At 39.7% G+C, this 23,742-nt stretch overlaps 1 protein-coding gene across 2 annotated transcripts in view; it reads right to left on the bottom strand.

Annotated features, from left to right (window-relative positions):
* WDFY1 (WD repeat and FYVE domain containing 1) overlaps positions 1-23,742 on the bottom strand; it is a 58,007-nt gene that overhangs the window by 10,116 nt on the left and 24,149 nt on the right. For both annotated transcript variants that reach the window (XM_043995060.1, XM_043995061.1), the window contains exons 3-9: positions 18,338-18,411; positions 15,007-15,061; positions 12,820-12,970; positions 10,865-10,977; positions 8,238-8,364; positions 3,939-4,044; positions 407-508 (exon numbers count right to left, since the gene is read on the bottom strand). In XM_043995060.1, coding sequence (XP_043850995.1) covers positions 407-508; positions 3,939-4,044; positions 8,238-8,364; positions 10,865-10,977; positions 12,820-12,970; positions 15,007-15,061; positions 18,338-18,411 — 728 coding nt within the window. The remainder of the gene's footprint in view (positions 1-406; positions 509-3,938; positions 4,045-8,237; positions 8,365-10,864; positions 10,978-12,819; positions 12,971-15,006; positions 15,062-18,337; positions 18,412-23,742) is intronic.

Genomic DNA, 23,742 nt, shown 5'->3' with positions numbered 1-23,742 from the left:
AATCCGGCTTCTGTGACCTGTGAGACCTTAGATCACATAACCTCACCACGAGAGGGTTAGACTCACTGGCCTCCAAGTTCCCCCATAGCTCTAAATCTATGCTCTATGATCATCTTATGAAGGACTCTTCTCCAGAAAGATCTTTCGCTTTATGCCAAATTATGGCATCTGAGTTTTTAAAGGACAAGCAATTAAGGAGTTTGGTACCTTTGTTAGTGCTATAGCAATCGCTGCCTTACATATTAAGGCACCAAATTCTTTAAGTACCTATTTAAACATCTGCTGACCTGAACCAGTATTTCATGGATGGCAGTGAGCATTAAAGATAGAGGAACTCAACAAAGTGAGGTTCAATGTACTAGACAGCAGCAAAAGCACTAGTAAAGATTTGCATTTGGCCTCTTACCTGTCTTAACCCCAGTGTCTTTGTGTCCCACATCTGCTTTATGTTCCAAAAAAAGGGTTGTTCACATTTCTGACAAGAATCACTTTCTAACCACTGAGGAGCCTGGATAGAAAAAACAAATGTATCTAAATTGTCTAGTTTGATTGCTCGACGAGAAAGGAAACTGTTACAGATGTTACTAATGCAAGAAGAGAAAATGCTAATTGTTTTACCTGCCCATTACCTGAGATTAAATTGTGACATTATATATTAATACCATTACTTCGGGAAAAGGTGTGTTAATTGATTCCCCTATGGCCCCACTCATCAGCTCTAGGATGTCCCAAAACCACAACAGGTCAGGATATGCTTATATCACCAGAGACTAGAACTGACTATTCAAATAGATCTGTGATGTCATGGACATGGGAGTTCCCTTCTACAAGGGAGATCGATGTCCATCTATGTCATCCCATACTAGACAATTCTTTTCCATATCCTTTTACGAGGGTCCATCCAATATGATGGGGCCTTCCTCACTTTCTCCTGAGACTGAAAGGCCAGAGATTGCTCCACTGATAAGTGGAGCATTCCAGCTGTCCATCTGTAATCCTTCCTCCTTAACACGTCATCTTGTCCATTTTTCACATGGTCTACGTTGCAGTCTGCTCACATCCACCAAGAACTTCCCAACATCTCCCCTCACCCCCATGTAAGACCCATTTTTAATTCTTCAGAAGCAGTCATATTCCTGTCCCACTGCCAAACAGCAACACCAGTGGGCTGTTAATAACCAAAAAAAAAAAAAGAATGGCCTTTGCTTTCATGAAAAGCTTGGAATCAGCCAAAAAGAGCTTTGCAACCTCCCAAAATTAATCTATCCCAGCCTCCTCCTCTTCGAATCTGGGCCTAACTCACTGTTCATCTGGACTGACTGCCTGTCCAGATACACGTACTGATGTACAAGTTCTATAAGGTTCCTATCCAAATACCTGTTGAAGTCTGGGCAACAGACATTCTTCATCCACTTCCCTCTGTGCCTAGACTACAAACTCCTCTGAGTGGCTCTGCCACGCTCCGAGGCTTGATACAGTCCACACAATGTCATCCACAAGCAGGACATTCGAACGACTTATTACCCACAGGGAATCCCTCTCTGCCTCATTCACAAGCCATGTCTTTTTCTGTCTATTCTCTAATTTGGTACTGATTTATATCATTGCTCTAACTAGGCAATAATAACAAAAAATGAAATGAGAAGACACTAAAATTACAGCTAAATGGGAAGACAGTGCACAGTCTCTCCTTGAAGAGTCAAATGAGGAATAGCAGTAATTGTTATCGTGTATCCGAAGAAAACAAAAAATGTCATTCTTTAGAGCACTTGGGTCATGTCATATTTCAATGTCCGTGAGAAATGCTTACAAGGAAATAACCAAGACAGTGTTAGTGCTCACTGTTCAGTATCACATACTGAAAAAGAACTAGAAACTAGCTGCCGGGGGGCGGCTGGGGGGCGCCGTGGATAAAGCACCGGCTCTGGAGTCAGGAGGACCTGAGTTCAAATATGACCTCAGACACTTGACACTTACTAGCTGTGTGACCCTGGGCAAGTCATTTAACCCTCGTTGCCCCACCAAAAACAAACAAAATAAATGACCTAAGATGGCCAGTAAGAAAAACATTAGAGATCAGAAAAGAATGATTTCTTTGAGAACTTTAAGAGCAGCAAACTTGCTTCTTTTAACACTTGGGAATAATAGTGAACACTAAACTGACAGCTCTTATGGGCTATCTCGTATTTTAAATCTCTAGAGACCTACAAAGCTTTATTTCTGTACTATGTTATGTTATACAACCTCTCTCACCCTGCCCTCTAAGAACAACCACAAAGGGTTATTAATCCAACGAGTCCATGGGTAACTGTCTTTTCCATAATCTACTTCCTTTTCTAATCCTGATCTCAACAAAAAATGCTCACGTTCTACTGCATGCATCCTCCAGACTAACATGTTTCTTTTCAAGAACATTGTTTCTAATTAAAGAACGGTAGAATAGTAAATTTTCTTTCAATCCTCCAGTGCAGACATAGCAAACCAGTAGATAAAACGTGCCCCCAAAGCATTCCCAAGCAAGTTAAAAAGCAAATCTAGCCATGGAAGTGTGAGCTAAGTAATCCTCTGTCCAGGCTGGCTTGTCAAGTGATAGAAATTTTCCTTTAAGGTCAGACACTTTTTAGTCATAGGTTGCCCACTTTTCCTATATATATTTTAGCCAACTATTTTTTTTTATTATTTAAAGAGGATTGCAACAGACAGGTGACTAAGTCTAAAGCCAATTCTTTTATAAGATGTTTTTGTTCAATTTGCTCACTTTCATTTCCAGTTTGTAATTCAATTTCTCACTCCTAAGGCACACGAACAATTAATTCATGCAGAACGTGGCACAAATTAGGTATAGAACTAGGATTAGCTTCCCTAAGTAACAAATTACAAGAATTAAGGGTGCAGAATACCTTATTAGTGTTTGATATTTTTCCCTTCCCTAAATATGCAAACCTATTCCCAGGGACAATGCCATCTCCTTTTATTATAACCACTCATTCAATCAGTATTTATGGTCCTGGAGTCAGGAGGATCTGAGTTCAAATCTGCCTCAGACACTTACTAGTTGTGTGACCCTGAGCAAGTCAATTAACCCTAATTCCCTCCCCACCAAAAATTTTTTTTTAAAATCTACAGACTATTACAAGTATACTGTGCCCAAGATGCAATTTTCTCCTCTCTTCTCTCCCATAAGGTCATTAATATACAATTATGATAGAATAAAACATGTTGTGTAAATTTCTATGGAGTATTACCATACCAATTAAAATGTAAAGAACATACATTATTGGTTCAAATTTGCCTTAAGTGGTTCCATTTCATGTAAATAAATCTACTTTTTAATAAACTAAACATAGATGTCTGCAGAGCTGAACGAACTTAGAAAACTAAAATGGAGTATCTCCACAATTACCCAACAGGAAAATGAGAGACATGATTATTGGTGTAGACTGTCCCCAGAATCGCACTGTGGGGAAGGAGCTCCAAGCTGCCTAATTTGGGGGAGTTTCTAAAACACTTCATGAAGGACAGGATCCTGAACTATCACATCATCCTGATATTCTCTAGTATACATGGTCCTCACTTTTGCTTCCAGATATCTTCAAGTACTCTCTCTTACTGAGATAATATGACAGAAGCAGCTAGGTGATACACTGGAAAGACAAGTTCAAATCTGGCCTTAGACACTGACTAGCTCTATGACCCTGGCCAAGTCACTTAATCTCTCAGCCTCAGTTTGCCTCAATTTCCTCATCTGAAAAATAAGGATAATAGCACCTACCCTCTCCACTCATCTCCCACACCAGGAAATGAACAGAACAAGAGAAGGGGAGGACTCCCTAGGCTCAACCACAAGAGCACTTTTATAGAACCTGAGGAGCAACAACACTAACAAGAAGAGGCCCTCACACTGAGGCCCCACAGCTTCAGCATGGCTCCCCTCTTACCTCTTCTCTTCGGACGTCCATGTTCCAGACAGCAATTCCCCCATCAGATGAACAAGAAACGAGCTGTCTTGTGAGTGGAAGGTAACAAAGAGACTGCACCCGGTCACTGTGAACAAAGCACAAACAGAGCCCTTTCTCAACAGTGGAAGACAAGGTGCTGCCCTGGCCAGGCAGGACTCTGGCCTCTGCTCTTCAAAACCCTGACCCCTCCCTCAGGGCCTGGAGCTGACCTCACAATGCACAGTCTGGAAGAGATTTCATCTGGCAAGGCATAAGGTGTTCTCAGAAGGGAAGCTTTGGGGACAAGTAACTCTACCCTGCAAAATGAGAGCAAAGCTGGCCTCATGTCCACCTCTATAGCCCCAACACCTGCCTAGCACACAGGAGACACTTTAAAATGTTTACTGACTTGAATTTTAAAAATCAGTGGCTAAAAATTGTTAATTCTCTTGACTCAGTGATGACAAAGCTAGCCTTCTACCCCAGAGAATCCAAAGAAAAAAGAAAGGAAATCTATGTATAAATATATTTATAGTAGCACTTTTATGGTAGCCAAAACTGGAAAATATGGAAGAATTATTAATTGGGGAATGGCTAAGCAAACTATGGTACATGAACATAACATGAACAACAAAAGGGATGGATTCAGAGAAATCCAAGACTTGTAAGAACTGATGCACAGTGAAGTGAACAGACCCAAGAGGCCAATTTATACAGTGACTACAACAAAGTCAACAAAAACAATTCTGAAAAACTAAACGAGTCTGATCAATGCAGTGACTATTTGTGATTCCAAAGGACCAACAACAAAAGAATGCCACCCACCTCCTGCCAAAGAGGTTATGGACTTGAGATGCAAAATATGATATACCTTTTCAGACATTGCCAATGTGTGAATTTCTTTTGTGTGACAGGAATTATTGCATACAAAGAAAATTTTATTGTTGTTTTTCAAATGAGGGAAGGAGAATTGGTGGAGGGAAGGTGATGAAACATTAATAATATGCACACAAGAGAACAGAAGGAGGTGCAGAGGGAGATATAAACAAGCAGGACAGCTTTGGAACCTACATGTTTAATTTATTATGTTGTTTTTAAAAAAGGTAATGCTATTCACAGTAGAATTTCTCAGTTAGACATGCCATTTTTCTGTTGTTTGTATGCAGAGATGCTCAAGTAAACTGTTGTTTGATAAGTGCAAAATAATAAAAAGAAAAATTATTTTAAAAAAAGAAAAGCAACTACTTGAGAAGACAGGATAAGTTTAAAGATTCTCTGATACATGCACCATGGTTTTCCAAAATATGTATGAGTGAAATATTTAATATAGAGAAAAAACTTTTCCGGCTCTGTTATCCTCAATCACATAGGCTTAGATGAAAAAGAAACCAAGAACTAGGAGGGCCCGGAAGATTAGGGTGAACTTTTTTTTTTTCCCCTTTCCACTATCCTGAAGAAATTACAGATAGGAATATTGAGTACAATGAACAATAGGTTCCCTTTCTCCTTCTGTCAGGTGCTGGGAAGACAGAAAAACCCTCAACCATTCCTCAAGGCTCATAGGAAAAGCCCCCTGGCAAGGCTAAGAATTCCTCCTGAGTCAAAGAACTCTAGAATTAGAATTATCGCCTTGTAGAGCTGGCTCCTTAAAGGTCACATCATCTAATCTCCTCATTTGATAGACTGAGAGGCTCAGCAAGGGCAGTGAGCTGCCACAGTCCCAGAGCTAATTCGTGGCAGGACTAGGACGAGAGCTGAGGGCTCCCACCTCTCATCCCACTGCTCTCTTCCCCACGCCGTGCCCTTTGTCAATGGAGCTTCTCTCTTCTTTTTGCTCTTTGGTACTCAAGTGCTTCCCCTCTCTCTCTTCTCACTTATTTGCCCTGAAATCTGGCTTCTGACTTCACTCAATTGTAATTGCTCTGTCCAAAGTGACCAATTTTCTCAACTGACAAAGCCAATACGCTCTTCTTGGTCCTAATCCTCCATGACCTTTCAGTAACATCAAAACCACTGACCATCCCCTTCTCCTGAATCCTCTCTTATCTCTCTCTATTTTCATGCTCTCCTAGGTCTCCTCCTCCTTGGAGACCAACTCCTTCTTGGTCTCTTTGTCAATTCATCATCCATGCCTTGCCCACTAACTGTGGGTTTACCCTAAGACTCCCTCCTAGGCCTTCATCTTTTCTCTAGCTACTCTCCTGTGGTGATCTCATCAGCACTTATGGGTTTAATTACCATCTCTGCCATCCAATTGCTTGCCAAAGCTTGTCATTTCCATATGTACGCTCTCTCTCCACTGCCATACCCATAACACTAGTTATGGCCCTCAGTCACCAAGAGGTCCAAGAGCTTGGACTGCTGAAAAAATCTCCAAAACTCAGTGCCCACCAGGAACAAATATAAACTTCTCTCCTTGCCATTTCAAGTATTTCACAGCCTGGTTCCTGCCTACCTTTCCATTCTTCTCCATCAATACTATCTCCCACATGAAGCTCTCCAGCCAGAATGGCCTTCTCACTATTTTATACACTCAACACTGCATCTCTAACTTCTCTGGCTGCCCCCCATGCTGGGAGTTCATTCCCTCCTCATCTCCTCCTTTTGGAATCTCTACTTTCCATGAAGACTCAGTTTACCTGCCACCTTCTATGTGACACCTTTCCTGATGTCCCAGATGAGCTGCAAGTGCCCTCTCTCCTTTCTAATACTCCCTGGTATCTATTTTGTATTCATTTATATATGCATATGTTGTCCCATTTCCATTAGAATGCAAGTCACTTAAGAGTAGATCTGTCTCACACTTGTAATTGTCCTCCCAGGTCTCAGTACAATGCCTGGCACATTAAAAAAACGATGACTTGTTGACTAGTCACAATTATTCCATAAACCTCAGACTGAGGTTATGACTAAATTTGAGTCTTCAATTTTATGGGGAACCGAAAACAAAGAGCCCCACAGATAAAACCAACTGTGTTATAAAAGGACCTGAAGCATTTCAGGAGATCAAAGGCAACCAAAAATGGACAGCTTAACATGCCATCAAGATATAATCGCGGCATTTATATTTGTTACAAGGGTTTATTTTCTCAGAAACACTATAGTTTTTATCTGAAATAAAGCAGTAAACTAAGAAATGATGGAATATGAAGAATACCCGAAATAGAGGGCAGAGCCAGCCTTGGAATCAGGAAAACCTGGGATAAAGTGCTACCTTTAACACATCCTATCCTGTGTGTGTTATTTAACCCTTTTAGTACCCCCAGGTACTAAATCCATTTAACCCTTTCAGTACCCCTATGCTGCTCTGAAAGCTGCAGAGTGAGTGCCAAGCTGCATCTGCAGGCAGCATTTCTCACTGGAAACTCCCTATGCCAAATGAAATCACTTTGAAAACAAACAATAGGCGGGGCAGCTAGATGGCGCAGTGGATAGAGCACTGGCCTTGGAGTCAGGAGTACCTGAGTTCAAATCCAGCCTCAGACACTTAACACTTACTAGCTGTGTGACCCTGGGCAAGTCACTTAACCCCAACTGCCTCACTAAAAAAAAAAAAGAAAACAAACAATAACAACAGGTTACAGGAAAGCACAGGAAGACTTATATGAACTGATACAAAGTGAAGGAAGCAGAAGCGGAAAACAAAACACATGACTACAACAATGTAAACAGAAAGAACTACAACAAAAATTGGAACTAAATGCTGTAAAATTCTAATGACTCAATTAGGCCTTGAATTAGAAAGACAAGAACATACCTCCTTCCCTTCTTGCAGAGGTGGGGGAGAGGGGTATAGAAGTAGAACACAACACCTCCTGTCAGTGTTGTATAAATTTACTGAACAGCTCTTTTCCTCTTTCTTTTTTATTCTTAGCTATAAGGGACATCTCTCTTAGCAAATGAGATATACAATGGAAAATGAAGTGACATGAAAACAAAAGAACCAACAAAACTTTTAAAAGGAAAGGAAGGCAATGAGAAGTGGAACACTCATGTTCACAAAGCAGCACTGACTGAAATGAGCAGCAAAAACTGAAGATTGCTTTATCCAACAGCAAAAGATTTAAAAAATGAACTCTCTGAGGGCAGACATTATGTCTTCTCTAAATGTATCTCTCGCATAACCAAAGATGGTATTCAGTATACAGCAGATACTTAATAAATGCTTGCTGAATGACTGGAATAGGGCATGCAGTTGGATGGACAGTCATCGAGTTATTCCATTAGTACACATTTCTTGGAAAAGCACACAAACCCTCCAAAGTGTCCTTCAAAGATTACAACAAATAAGTCACCTACTGATGGCCCTGAAGCAACAGCATCCGGCCTTTTCTTCCCCCAATGTCCCACATGATGATGCTATTGTCAGATGCTCCTGAGAAGAGTAACCGCTGAACAGGATCCCACCACAGGGAAGCAACGCTGCCTGTGGATATATAAACATTTGCATTCAGTCTTATCGTGACATCTAAGCTATGTAAAAAAATGTTACTCCCACTGGGTGAAGGGTTGGTTACTAGGCCAAATTCTCATCAGACACAAGGCAGAAGACGGAAAAGCTCATGATAAAGAATGAGCAACAGCTGCATCAGCTGCCTACTGAATTCTATGAACACAATATGAATATTTAAAAATATTTCTCCCCATACTTCACCAAGAAAATATAAGGCAGCAAAAATTGCACACTAGAGAATGACTTAGAATTTAACAAACCTGCTGGCTTCAGAGAACAAAGGTATCCTAGTATTTGATAAATCTAAAAAAGGTTTTCTTTCATTTTCATAGAAACCTAAGTTATTAAAATTCTCTGAGTCCTTGAGAAGAGTTCTTCTTGAAAGTAGGCATGTTTAATTACATTTCTAACTAGGTGTTTCATAGAAAAAATTGACTCAGGCTTGGAAAAGTCTTCAGTGATTGCTAAATCATAGAATCATCACTTTAGAAAAACAGGAAACTGAGGCCTATGTAGGTGAAGCAGCTTGCCCCAAATTAGCAAAGTTAGTCAAGAAGAGATCTGACATGGGACTCAGTCCTATGCTCTCTGCACCTATCAGGCTGGCCAGACTGTGCTAATTCAATAAGCCAGGCTACTGCTAACTGTACAAAAAGCTCAGCTGCAAGGCCTAAACTCTTATACCTAATTTTGCTTGGTGTTATCTGACTTATCTAATTTGGTAGTGCATTCTTGGTTTGAAGGAATGTTGTCTTTTCCTTTAAAAAACATCCTCTCAGGGCAGCTAGGTGGTGCAGTGGATAAAGCACAGGCCCTGGATTCAGGAGCTCCTGAGTTCAAATCCAGCCTCAAACACTTGACACTTATTAGCTGTGTGACCCTGGGCAAGTCACTTAACCCTCACTGCCTCACCAAACAAACAATAAAATAAATAATCCTCTCTCCAAAATTTCCCAAATCTTCTCATTATTAATATTTATTGCTGATTGCCTAAAGGGAAAAAAAGAAAAGAAATATCCAGAGGTCTAAAGGCCCTTCATCAGATCTGAAAAGCCAGGGTAAACCCAGTAAGCTGATAAAGATCAGCCTCTGAGTATACTCAATGACTGGGTCAGCCACAGTGAGAAGGTAAACAGCAAAAGGAACCTTCTCCATATGTTCATTTTCTTCTACTCAACCCAACAAAAGAAAAGAACAAATCTGCAAACCTAGCTACAGCGGCTTATTTCCTATCAGCTTTGGGCCTGCTTCAGTCACTGTCCTGCCCTTCTGACAGAGAGCCTCAACAGTCGTGATCCTGAGCTTTTCATTACAGACACCAACAAACAATAATGGGATTCACATTGCCCTAAATGACCCAAATAGGGAAAAGAGGGGTCCAGGGAAACCAGTCATAGCCAATAGCAACAACATCCTGGCTTTGCCAAATCCCACACCCCACATTTATGGTATTAACTTTCCTTCAGCCCTTTCCCTCAAACAAGCATCCTTTAAGCACTTAATACGTGCCAATGCTTGAGGATACAAAGAAAGGCAGAAATACAATGCCCATGAACAATATTCATTTTTAATTGTTGATTCTTTCCCCATAAACCCTAAATTTCCTCAAATTCAAACAGATGGCTACAATATAATTTAGAGCTCCTATAATGATCATATTTTGGGGAGGGGGGGCCAACTGCAAGAAAGGATAGTCTGACATTGGAAGGAAACTCTTTACTATGAATTTATGCATCAAGCCATCTCAAATCCAACTAAAGGGATTTAGAGCCCTGCCACAAAGCAGGAAGCTCATACCACATTAAAGAAATTTTCAAATGCCACATCTTCTTGGAAAGTCCACACTCACTATTTAGCCTTAGACCTGACATTTGCTTGACATACATTATCTCTAATAGTACAATACACTGCCTAATCTTCCTTACGGACATGAATCCTAAAAAAAAAACAAATTAAAAAACAATTCCTCCAAAGGTTTTACCTTTCTTTGCTTGAATTTTTCAAAGTGTTTTTTTTCCATTTAAATTTAAAATGTCATTGAAAAAGATAGTATAGTGTGTGTGTGTGTGTGTGTGTGTGTGTGTGTGTGTGTGTGTATTTAAGAAGGGGAAGTATCCTTTTAGTTCTCATTCAATCTCAATTCAACTTTTGGGATCTAGAGCCTTTAGCTCAATGGTTCATGACCTTTTTGTATCAGGGTCCCCTTGGGCAGTCTGGTGAACTCTATGAGGCCCTTTTCAGAATCATGTTTTTCAGTGTATACAACAAAATACATTCAATTACAAAGGAAACCAATGATGTTGAAATACAGCCATTAAAAAAAAAGTTCCTAGACACCAGGTTAAGAAGCCCTATGCTGGTCTAGCCCAAAGTTAAAATTTATAATTAGTTATCAGGAACGAATTACTCTGGTAGAAAGGTCAGGATCTGGGTTCTGAAACAAGGTAGAAAAGTCTGCATGAAAACAACTTACCTTCATGACCTTTAAGGGTTGTAATAATTGAAGAGGTATTCTGTTCGAGCTTTAGCAGTGTAATCTGCCCAGAATAGTCTCCAACAAAGGCATGTTGGGTGTCAAAGTCATATCTGAATAGAATTAGTCAAGGATAAGTAATGAATTACAATTCTCAAATTTCTTCTTTAAAAACAAACCACGGGGGGCGGCTAGGTGGCGCAGTGGATAGAGAACTGGCCCTGGAGTCAGGAGTACCTGAGTTCAAATCCGGCCTCAGACACTTAACACTTACTAGCTGTGTGACCCTGGGCAAGTCACTTAACCCCAATTGTCTCACTAAAAAAAAAAAAAAACACAAAAAAAACAAACAAACCACGGGGCAGCTAGGTGGCACAGTGGATAGAGCACCAGCCCTGGATTCAGGGGGACCTGAGTTCAAATCCAGCCTCAGACACTGACTCGCTGTGTGACCTTGGGCAAGTCATTTAACCCCAACTGCCTCACCAAAAAACCAAACCAAACAAACAAACAAAAAAACCCAAACCACTAGGGGTAGCTAGGTGGCACAGTGGATAGAGCACCAGCCCTGGATTCAGGAGGACCTGAGTTCAAATCCAACCTCAGACACTTAACATTTACTAGCTGTGTGACCCTAGGCAAGTCACTTAATCCCAACTGCCTCACCCCCCCCCAAAAAAAAACCAAACAAAAAAAAAAACACTAGCAACTTTTCTCTTACCATTATGTAGAATAGTAAATACATACAAGACTAAAATTACAGCAAGTAATGAGATATGCAAACAGATCTGCAAAGCTAAAGTTTCTCAGCCTGTGTCCTGCATGCTCCCAAAGTTAGCCCATGACTGGAACTAGCTCCTGGCCCTGGTCTTATCTATTAAAACCCCTCCCTCTGTTCAAGGCCCAATTAAAGAGTACTGTCTATATGAAACCTTGTCTGACCTCCCCACATCCCACCCCAGGGCAAGCTTCTTTCTCAAAATTTTCATAGATCTTTTCTTAACTCACCTCTCACTCCTCATTCTAATACATCATTCCCTAATCAGTCAATCAATAAGTATTTATTATGTGTTTAATAATGTCCACTAAATTCTTTGGGGGGGGGGCAGGGCAATGAGGGTTAAGTGATTTACCTAGGGTCACACAGCTAGTAAGTGTCAAGTGCCTGAGGCTGGATTTGAACTACGTCCTCCTGAATCCAGGGCCGGTGCTCTATCCACTGTGCTACCTAGCTGCCCCATGCCCACTATAGTCTTCAAACAGTGTTAAACACTGGGGATACAAAGAAAGGAAAAAAACAGTCCCTGCCCTTAAAGAACCTAGTCTAATGAGGGAAGCAATATGCAAACAACAATGTACAAACAAGATCTATACAGGATAAATTAGAGATAATCATTAAAGGGAAGGCACTGTTGTTGTGCCTGACATCAGGATGATATCATGACTTGCACTAAACTGGATTTAAGTGAGAGAGGGTTGTGCAAGGTCACCAACATCACTCTATCTTTCAGAGCCATCAGGGTCCAGTGACAAGATACATATCAGGACGACTGGAGATGGCCCCAGATATTTAAAGTAATTGGTGTTAAGTGATTTGCTCAAGGTTTCATAGCTAGCAAGTGTCTGAGGTGAGATTTGAACTCAGGTCCTCTTGACTCCAGGGCCAGCGCTCTATCCACCGAGCCACCAAGAGGGATCAGGAAAGGCTGTGATTTGACACTGTTACAAGAAAGGACAAGGTTTAACTGATTTATACTGAAGAAAAAAAATCTATAAAGTCACATATGTAAATAGAAAATATCTAGGGATTATTCAGTGACTTCAACATTTGGTAGCCAGGATTCAAAACTAATGCTTAAAAATATATTCATTTTATAACCAAGCTTTCAAAATGATTTATTGAGAAAGGAGTAGATAACTTTTCAGGGGGGAATTAGAATATTTTTAAAGGATACTGTAAGCATGAAGCCCAAGAAGTGAAGTAGTATCTCCCAAGCATATTTCCACTCCTAGTACACATCCAACTGACACACTTGTCATGACCGGTGCTGATAACCCATTCTGCTCCCAAGCAGAAGATGACTGCAGACACCCGGTTCTGATGAGCTATTGAGTAGAAGAAAAAAACTGCTTATTTTGGTTAGAAATACTATCACCAGAAATAAGCCACTTACCATTAGAAAAGGAGGCTTAAGTTTTCAACTTCAATCTTAAACTGAAATTCTGCCCAAATAGACTTAAGGTACAAAGATTCATGGGGACAGCAAATAAAGCTCAGCCTTTACTGATCATTGCTTCTTATTTCAAATTCCTTAGCACTTAGAATCCAGGAAGCCCTCCAATTCTACATTCCTATATTTGAATATTTGTAGGTTTCAAATATTTCACGGTTTGCCAACACATCATTAGTTCAACTGCCTTCTGATCTAAGAAGAAGTCTCATCTACATTCCTTTTCCTGAAAAGGGATACTAAGTGGCCTTCTGTGGTCAAAGACAATCAGAATCTATAAAATATTAAAGAAAGATCAGCACTTTTGTTATAACTGGACTAACAAACGGCAGTGAAAGAAGAACTTAAATACTGTACTGTAAGAACAATTCCTTTGCACATACAATTTGTATAGTACAATAATTGTAACATTTCTTTCTTCTACAAGAATGACTCAGAATGTGAAGGGCATCCTGTGTATACTTTGAAAGTGGTTTCTAACATGCTCATTTTTAGATCCTCAAGGATTCCTTCCTATAGAACTCCCACAGAACCTGGTACAGTGGGATGTATAAAGTATTTGATAAATGCTTATTAAATGAATGAACCCAGAAATACACCTAATAATGATAGCAAATGACAGGGAAAAAACACAACCTTTAAACATTATGTTTTAATGTATAGGCCACACAGGATAATGCTTGTTCATCTATTAACTTCAGTATCTTTCTAGACTGAGATGATGGCAGATATATCTTAAAAAAAAAAACTATTAACTTCGAGGATGTCAATGAAATCTTTTGAAAAATGTAAAAGGTAAAATTGTTATTCATTTTATAAACAAGGCGACATCACCTCAGATACTGAGGAGGAAAAATGTGATGATCAAAAGACAGATAAAGTCACCCAACTGTCATAAGACACATTTCCAAAAGATAAAATGTCAGAATAAAGCTGGAAGCATTCTTCTACATCCTTTCAAAAGATAATCACACAAATGGTAACTGAGGCAAGTAACCTTTTCAAAGACAGCTAACAAGCTGGTCATAAAGTTTGTCCACTTACCCAAAAGTGAAAAAGCATTATATCACTTTGGTAAAATGAAAAAACAAACCAAACCCAAGCCCAGCTTGTGCCCCTGACACCCTCCAAATGAACATAATCCCACCATTACTACATCCTCCTCCTTTTTTAAATACAGCCCAGATTCCAGGTTGCCGTGGGAAAGGCAATCTGACCTTACTTTTAAAATTATAGAAACATTTTTACAGATTCCATAATTCTTTTAGGAAAGTAAATATGTGGTTAAAAGAAAAGTTTAAACTCTAAATCCATTAACTATAAACATGAACTTTGAAAAATTCATAAGGATTATGAAATGAATGACCCAACATGATGATCCCTCAGAATGGGTAATCTATGATTTGTAGATGGTGTAGCTTTGCAACACTGCCTAAAATGAACCATGTACTTACTCTCCTGGGTTATACAGAGAACTATATGGGTTCATATTTTCCCAAACTTCTGACTTAAATAAACAATTTTACATTTAAGAAATACCTAAAACCTTCACATAATATTGCATCATGCAAATTACCATAAGCCTAGAGTTCTTAGGCCTAAAAGAAATCTGAGAACAAGAATCTTTTTAAACCTGAAAATGGAACCTCTGCCACTGGTCCCTGACAATAAAGTTAAGGCTTATAACTAATATAAATTCATTATACCTGACAATGAGGGGAAAGGGGGCCAGAGGGGGAAGGGTAAGCAGAATGAGTTACCTTTTCTGAATGAGGGCTGCTAGCCTCCTCAATACTTCTGATAACTAAGCTATTCAATGTGAAAATTTAATTTGGATAATATATAAATGGTGCTCCAAATTAAAAAAAATGCTTTAAAGAAGAAAGCAAATAATGGTAGATACGGCATTACCTGGATAGGTCTTAACAAAGTTCATCTTGTTAAAATCTTCAGAGACATGAAATTCCTATAATTGATGTGAGAAAATAATTATTGAGAATGGAATTCTTGGGGGAGACAAGTCTTAGTCAGCTTTTTCTTCACCCCCACTTGTAAAAAGCTAATCTCTTTTGGGACCAGTAAGGAACCCATGGGTGGATCAATAGAAATGGAGATTGATTAGATGAGATTAGCCACACCTGGACTTCTTCTGCCTTGCCCTTCAGAGATGGTTTTTTTGCACACTTCCCCATTAAGTATAGCTCATTTTAATATGGACCACCCTCGGCTCATGTCAACCAATGGAACTGAATGATGCTGGTCAATTAGCTTTGATCAGTGTCTAAGAGCTACCTCTATCTGAAGAGGAAAAGAGACTGGGATCACAAGGTGAATGCCATTCTAGGTGGCACAATAGGTGAGGAAGGCTGTCTAGTAGCTCTCTCCAGGTAATGTAGGACCTCTGAACGCTGCTTTGGGTCATGTGCTCTCTCTTAGAGACAATATGGTGCTGGGGGGTTTTCAGCTTGTGTTAAATGCTGTCAATGATCTCTCTTCTGCAGGAGAAGCACTTGAACCAAGCATGGGCCCTCTCCTCTCCTGGGACTCTTACTCCATGCTGGGTATGTAATTACTTAGGCCTGTAACTAGTGGGGAAGTCAGACAGACATGTGGTCAATACTTTAGCAATATGTGATCTTAATTAATAATAAATTATTGCCAAATGGTGCAATAGCCATTAATTTATAAGTAGCAATATTTTAGAAAACCCCAGCCTAGTTCCCCAATAATTTAGACAAAAACAGACTAGCCCCCTAATATTTTTTTTTGGTGGGGCAATGGGGGTTAAGTGACTTGCCCAGGGTCACACAGCTAGTGTCAAGGGTCTGAGGCTGGATTTGAACTCAGGTCCTCCTGAATCCAGGGCCAGTGCTCTATCCACTGCACCACCTAGCGGCCCCCCCCCCCAATATTTTAAATGACACATTGAACATAGCAAATAAACAAGTTATAATTTTAAACATATATAGTGGGGCAGCTAGGTGGCGCAGTGTATAGAGCACTGGCCCTGGATTCAGGAGGACCTGAGTTCAAACCCAGCCTTAGACACTTAACAATGACTAGCTGTGTGACCCTCAGCAAGTCACTTAACCCCAACTGCCTCACCAAAAAAACCCCAAACAAACAAACAAACAAAAAAAATAAAAAAACACCATATATGGTAATGATAATTTCAGAAAAATCCAAAAGGCAAGTATAGACTAGGAAAAGATTGAGGATTTTCAGGATTAGCTCAATAAATTAACCTGTTTCATCAAAAAGGCCTCAAACTCTTCTAATATGTATCATTTTAGACCAGTATTTTCTTTTTGTTTTGTTTTTTTTTTTTTAGTGAGGCAACTGGGGTTAAGTGACTTGCCCAGGGTCACACAGCTAGTAAGTGTGTGTGTTAAGTGTCTGAGGTCAGATTTGAACTCAGGTACTCCTAACTCCAGGGCCGGTGCTCTATCCACTGCGCCACCTTGCTGCTCCTTAGACCAGTATTTTCAAACCTAGGATGCGTAAATTTTTAACATCTTGATAACAACTTCAATATAACTGGCTTCCTTTACAACCCTTTTTATTTTATTTTATAAGTTTATAAATGATTAGAAAGGGTCTGTAGGCCTCACAACATGGCCAAAGGTATTCATAGCACCCAAAAGGTTAAGAATTCCAGGTCTGGTGGCAAAGCCAAGTATCTATAATTTTGACATTTACTGTATTCTAATGTAGAGAACCAGTCAGTTTTCTTTGAGTGTTTCCTTCTACCTTTTCTTTGCCCAAAAGGTGCCATTTATCTGTCCTACTATTTTGGGTAAACTAAAATGGCTCAAGATGAATTAGACAACACTAAGAAGAGTTGTTTCTAACAAAGTACTTTACCCAACCCTCCCCACAAAAGATAAATAAATAATGTAAGTAAGGTAGTAGGTCATATAAAAACTGGGGAAATGCAAAGAGAAGTTGGTTGGAAGAGCTTGATCTTTGCCTTCTCTCCACCATGGAGCGGCACAGCTGGTGAGAACTGCTGATGAACCATGTTAAGGAAAAACATCAAAGGAGAATCATATCTTTATTCCAAAAGAAGTGAAAGTATTTCAACAACCCACAATGCTGTTGCTAAGATAATATTAACTTTGAAAAGTAATTGCTTTTGGTAAAATGGAGAGGGGGGGATCCTCATTATGCTTAGTAAATTATTTAGCATAAGAAAGGCAAGCAATAATGTATAAATTTGACCTCCATGCATCTTTTCTCTTCAGAGATTTTTCATAACCCCTGAGAGTGAGTTATAAGGGAAAGTAAAAGCCCATTCCAGCTTCTGGCAAATCCAAACACCCTGTTCTACAACTTTTATTTTGGTGTTGTTGCTCAGTAATTTTATGTGAAAGACAATCTACTGTCTAATGCCCTTTTTAAATAAACATGGAGAGTATTAACCTTACTTTTTCACAATGGCGAAATAAGGGCCCTGACTTCTACTTCTCAAGGATTTATGGTTCCAACTGAAAGATTCTTCATTTATAAGTAGAACAGCTATCCCTAGTACCACAGTTCTCTCCTGACTCTGCTGAGTCTTTCCCATGAATCTTATCTCTTGCCTACAGAGTTCCCAATTTCCTCATTCCTGGAGACACACACCTTCCTGATCCCTGGGACCACAAACCTTCCCCTTGACCCAGGCAGTGCCTCTCAGGGCTCAAGACTCAGATCTACTATTAATATTGTGCCAAATATATTAAGGGCAAAACACATTTGTGGGCAGGTCAGGGAAACTACCAATTATAATTGTTTCTATGGGAAAATGCATTCCACGTTCCTACACAGAAACTTTTGGAACATACCCATTCATAAACTGGGTACAACTTTGTAATGAACTGAGAATGCTTTTGACAGAGTCAGAGTTATCTATTAAAAATGATAATTTTGTATTTACAATGTTTAAAACTAACAAATGCTTAGAGGCCAAAATAAAAAGAAACTGTGAACATGACTAACATGGCAAAGTTTTGCATGACTATACATGTATATTAAATTGCTAGCTTTCTCAGCTGGAGGAAGGGGGAAAAGAAAGGAAGGGAGAGAATTTGGAACTCTAAGTTTAACAAATGAATGTTAAAAATTGTTTTTATATGTAAATTGGGGAAAATAAAATGCTGAATGTAAAAAAACTAAAATAAATAAACACAATAAAAAGAAACTGTGATACATATGTGACTTATATGCATTTAATAGTCTTAAATTCCCCAAAGCTACCTACCATTATGGCTCCATTGTCCTGGCCCACAAATATCCTTCTGCTATCATGATGGTAAGCCATGGTTGAACAAGGAGCTGCCAAAAAAAAACAAAAAACAAAAAACAAGGCCACATTAATAACAGTTAAGTATTTAAGTAATTTATCATATGATATGTCCCAAATATATCTAAAGCCAAAGGCAAATGAGAAAATGCTTAAGAATGATTAAATCATTTCAAACATTAATAAAGTTGTTTTCCTCCTTTGAAGTGTGGTGGAGCTAGATGCTTCAGAAAGCTAAAATGCTTTACCATTATTTAAAGAAGGCACACACAACAATAGTTATAGCTGTTCTTTTTGCGTTAGCAAAGAATTGGAAACTGAGGGGATGCCTATCAATTTGGGAATGGCTAAACAAGCTGTGGTATATGAATGTAATGGAATACTATTGCGCTGTCAGAAATGATAAACAGATGGATTTCAGAAAAAACCTGGAAAGACTTACATGAATTGATGCTAGGTGAAATAAGCAGAACCAAGAGAACATTGTACACAGTATTAACAACATTTTGTGATGATCAACTGTGATAGACTCAACACTCCTCAGCAATACAAAGATCCAAGACAATGCCAAAAGACTCGTAGTGGAAAATGCTCTCCACATTCACAAAAAGAACTATGGAGTCTTTTTTTTTTTTTTAAAGTGAGGCAATTGGGATTAAGTGACTTGCCCAGGGTCACACAGCTAGTAAGTGTTAAGTGTCTGAGGCCGGATTTGAACTCAGATACTCCTGACCACAGGGCCGGTGCTCTATCCACTGCGCCACCTAGTTCCCCTAGAACTATGGAGTCTTAATGCAGATGGAAACATACTATTTTCACTTTTGTTGTTGCTTTTTTGTTATTGTTCTTGTTTATTCTTTTTTGTGTTTTTTTCCTTTTGTTCTGATTAATGAGGAAATATGTTTAACATGATTGTCATGTATAACTATATCAAATTGCTGGCTGTCCTTGGGAGGGGGGAGGAAAGGGAGGGTGGGAGAAAAATTTGGAACTTAGAAAATATCTTTACATGTAATTGAAAAAAATGAAAAGAAAAAGAAAATAGAAAATAGAAAAAAAATTGAGTGGAAAAAATAAAATAAAGAAGGCACATAGTTGTGCAAAACAAACAAAAATATATTACAATGTAGTTTTTTTAAAGGTTGTTTTTTTTTTTTTAAATACATTTCATTTTTTTTAAAAAGCCTACTCAGAGTCCTAAAACATCTCTATCAAAAAGCTGGCTCATTCCAACACTCTTAAGACTGTGATGCCATAGTACTTTCTTCCTTTACTTCAAGCTGCATCTGAAAGTTATTTTTACCATGGAAATTGCAAAACCATGTTTGGCCCACATGTGACAGCTAAAGATTTGGGAGTTTCCAGATCTGGCAAAAACAGTCTTAAATGCTTCCTGTCTGAGGACTTTTACCAGTTATGATGTGATGCTGGACAAATCATTTGAGCCTCAGTTTCCTCTGAAAGATTGCCATCATAATAGTACCTACCTTGACAGGGATGTTGGGAGAATTAAGAGAGAGATCAAATATAAAGCACTATGTTGATAGCAAATGTGTTGTTGTTAAATAGTATGTGGCTATCAAACAGTTGGAATTTATATATTTTCAAGTTTCGTACCCAAAAGGCGTTGGGGGGGACTCCTTTTCTTTGATGCTTAGTTTTTTTGTGTGTTTTGTAACTTAGTGGCCTTAAAACAGGAAAGCCATTATTTATTATTTTTTTACCCAGCTTGGCACTTATGTTTTAGTTGTTTTCATCAGTAGACAAGTTGCCAACTGAATATGCCAAAGGAAAGCAACCACCAGCATACGTGTTCGTCGTCTATGCAAGTCAGCCATACTGTAGTAATATCTGTCAGTCAACAAGCATTTGTTAAGTACCTACTATGTACCAGGCACTTTGTTCAGCTCTTGGGGTTACAAAGGGAGGCAAAAGACAGTCCTTGATCTCTCAAGGAGCTCAAAGTCTAATGGAGGAGGTAACATAATAATTATGTAAGTAAGATACCAACAAAACAAACTGGAGATAAGCAACAGAGGGGAAGTTGCTGGCATGGAGGTAGACTGAGAAAGTCTTCTTGTAGAAGGTGTGATTTTAGTTGCTAGTGGAAGGGAGCCAGAAAAGACAGGAGACAAAGGTGAGCAGAGAGAGAATTCCAGGCAGTGGAATTCACTGGCAGGAGCAGCAAGTGAAGCTGTTTGGAGTCATGAAGTGAAGTGTCTTATGTGAGGAATAGAAAAGAGACCAAAGTCACTGGATTGCAGGGTATACTTTGGGTGGAAAGGTATAAGAAGACTGGAAAGGTAGGAGGGGCGGGGGGAGAAGGGAAAGGAATGAACGTTTATTAAGCACCGATTTTTCAGGCACGGCGCTAAATGCTTTACAAATATCATCTCATTTTAACTCATGATCCTCAAACAACTATGGGAGATAGGTGCTATTATTAGTCTTATTTTCCAGCCAAGGAAACTGAGGCAGAGAGCAGGTAAGTGACTTGGCCAGGGTCTCATACTCAGGTTGTTCTGACTCCAGGCCTGGCACAGTATTCACTGTACCACCTAGCTGCCTCTTATGGAAGGGGCCAGGTTAGGAAGAGATTTAAATACCAGAGAGAGGCTTTTATATTTGATCCTGGAGGTGATAAAGAATCACTAGAATTTATTTGAATAAGGGGACTGAAATGGCCAGATTTGCTTTTCATAAAATCAATTTTACTTACTATTATTAATATGCAATGCTAATACCTATTATTATTTTATAATAATGGCAATATGGCTAGTCTTCTCTCCATCCTAAGCAAGAAAGTACTATACTACAGGTATGTGTTTACCTGGTGGTAGAACAGAAAGCATGCTGAACTAGTAGTCAGGAGAGACCTGGGTTCAAGTCCTGCTTAAAAATTTCCTGTGACCCTGGGCAAATCACTTAACTTCTGTGAGACTAAGCTTCCTTCCCCACTGGTACACAGAGAATAATAACATTTCTAAGGTCACTGTGAGGATCAAATGGAATAAGGCATATAAAATGCTTTGCCAACCTTAATTCTATATTTACATATTAGCGATTACAATAATTACTGTTAGACTGGAAGGAAAGCAAGAAGAAAGTCAGCCTCCTCCTTCCAGTAGGAAGCCAAAGCAATCTGCCAAGAGTGGGTAGCTCCTGAGGACCTAACTATCTGGTTCTAGGCCCTGAGTCAGGCCCAATTCCAAACCTGTCTTTGACAGAAGGTGATGGCGGCATTAGACAAGCAAAGAATGGGTGGGGATCTGGAGTCAGAGGACCTGTAAACACAGAACTTTGCTTTGCCATTTGATTTTCATGATCTGCAATAATCACAATAACAATAACAATAACAACTAGCACATGTGGAGCACTTTAAGATTTGCAAAGTACTTTACATCTGTTAACTACATTTGCTCCTCAGAGAGATGGGAACTATTACTCTCCTCATGTTAAAAATGAGGAAGATGAGTCTGACAGAGGTTGTGACTTTACTGGCATCACACAGCCACCAAGTATCTGCAGTATGTTTAGACTTAAGGCCTTCTTGACCCCAGGACCATCGCTCTATCCAGTGCACCCTGTACCTGCCTGTGAAAGACAGGGGCTCCTTTCTGGGGTCCCTTCCAGTCCTAAATGTATGATCCTGAAGTGGAAATAAATTTCGTCATTCTACTAAACATGGAGTCCAGCTTTAAGGCCTAAAGGAGATTAGGCTAAGGTTCCTGAGAAGGGGAGAAAACCAAGAAGCCAGCAGCATTAAGAAGGCTTTCCATAAAAGCTGCATGTACTCCAATAGCTGGATGAGGGGTCCCACACTTCCTCAGACTCCTGATGCTTTCAGCCGTTCTCATGATGACACTGAAGAAGCACAGCCTCCTTCACTTGCAGAAGACATTTCAGGGGGAGAGAAGTGAGACATCTGCTTTACACAAGACATGAGAGATGGACATAAGAGCTCATCCAGTCAGAGTGACAGCATGCACCCTCAAAACAGACAAAAATATAGTCTGCAGGTGTCCTCAGACACCAAGAGTACTTGACTCATATCATAATTGCTCAGTCAGCCCCTTCTAAAGCAGCTGCAGCAGATACCCTGGGCCTCAGCCACCAGAAGGAGACATCAGCTATTTAAGGAGTAGTTCTTACAATACAAAGCCTCAGAAGCCCTGGGTGCCCCCAACCTTTGAGGAGCTAGCCAAGAAAGTTTCTGCGGTTATATGGTAAACAAAGTGGGTACTTGCAATGTTCACACTATGCATACGTGTCCCATTGCTACATAAACAGAGAAGCCAGCAAGCCAGGTGTCTAGCTGTAGGATAAGCTATGAGGAAGCTCTATTTTGAGAGCAAGCTTTAATTTAGTTTTCCAGAGGTGCTGTTCATATGTTTCTCTATCTCTGTATTGTTTTCAGAAATTCATCTATCAGAAATAACCATTCAGTGTCATTGAATATATGGCAGAGATAAAAAGCAGGGCAGCTCGCCCAAGTGGGCAATCAGCCTAGCAGCAAAAACCTCAGTAGCCTGACCCCAGCCAGTGCAGGGGTGGAGTAATAAATCTAATTAATGTCAGAGGATCCAGGTCCAATCTCACCCCTGCTAATTACAACCTAAGTGACCTTGGGCAAGTCACAGCCTTCCTGGGCCTGTTTCCTCATTATGAAAATGAGGGGGATTAAGTCAGATGGCCTCTGAGGTCCCTTCTAGTCCTAAAACCTAGGACCCTGTGAAAGCTTACGTGGTTGAGCAACACACACACCATCCACATGGAAAATATGGGATGGGTGTGGTAAAAAGAAACTGGTAGAAAAGAGAAAGAAGGTGTTTGCTTGGAAGGGAGACTGGTACTCAACATTGGAATTTAAATTTTTCCTTTGTCTTTCTAGCAAACTAGGGAATTAATCTCAAGAGCTCAGTTTTAGAGAGTTCAGTGTTCACTTAAATCATAAAACTTTAGAGAAAGATCTCTGAATCTTCTGGTCCAGAGCGTTAATTTTGTAGATGATGAGAATGAGTCCTAGAAAGACTCAGTAACAAGTTACATATACAGCACAACTAACATCAGCATTCAGATCTAAAAGTAGTCAAGAAACCCTCATAAAAAATGTATGTATAGGGGGCAGCTAGGTGGTGCAGTGGATAAAGCACCAGCCCTGCATTCAGGACAACCTGAGTTCAAATCCAGCCTCAGACACTTGACACTTACTAGCTGTGTGACCCTGGGCAAGTCACTTAACCCCCATTGGCTCGGCCCTCCTTCCCCTCAAATGCATGTCTGTATATGGGAGGTCTTCCTCATTCCTGGAAATATTGTGAACTGGTGAGTGAGTGGGTAGAACATCAGGCCCAGAGTCTAGA

The sequence above is a fragment of the Dromiciops gliroides genome, chromosome 3 (genome assembly GCF_019393635.1).
Source record: "Dromiciops gliroides isolate mDroGli1 chromosome 3, mDroGli1.pri, whole genome shotgun sequence".
NCBI classification, from domain to species: domain Eukaryota; kingdom Metazoa; phylum Chordata; class Mammalia; order Microbiotheria; family Microbiotheriidae; genus Dromiciops; species Dromiciops gliroides.
Note: the sequence above shows the minus strand (reverse complement) of the source record. Positions and strands in the feature narration are given on the sequence as shown.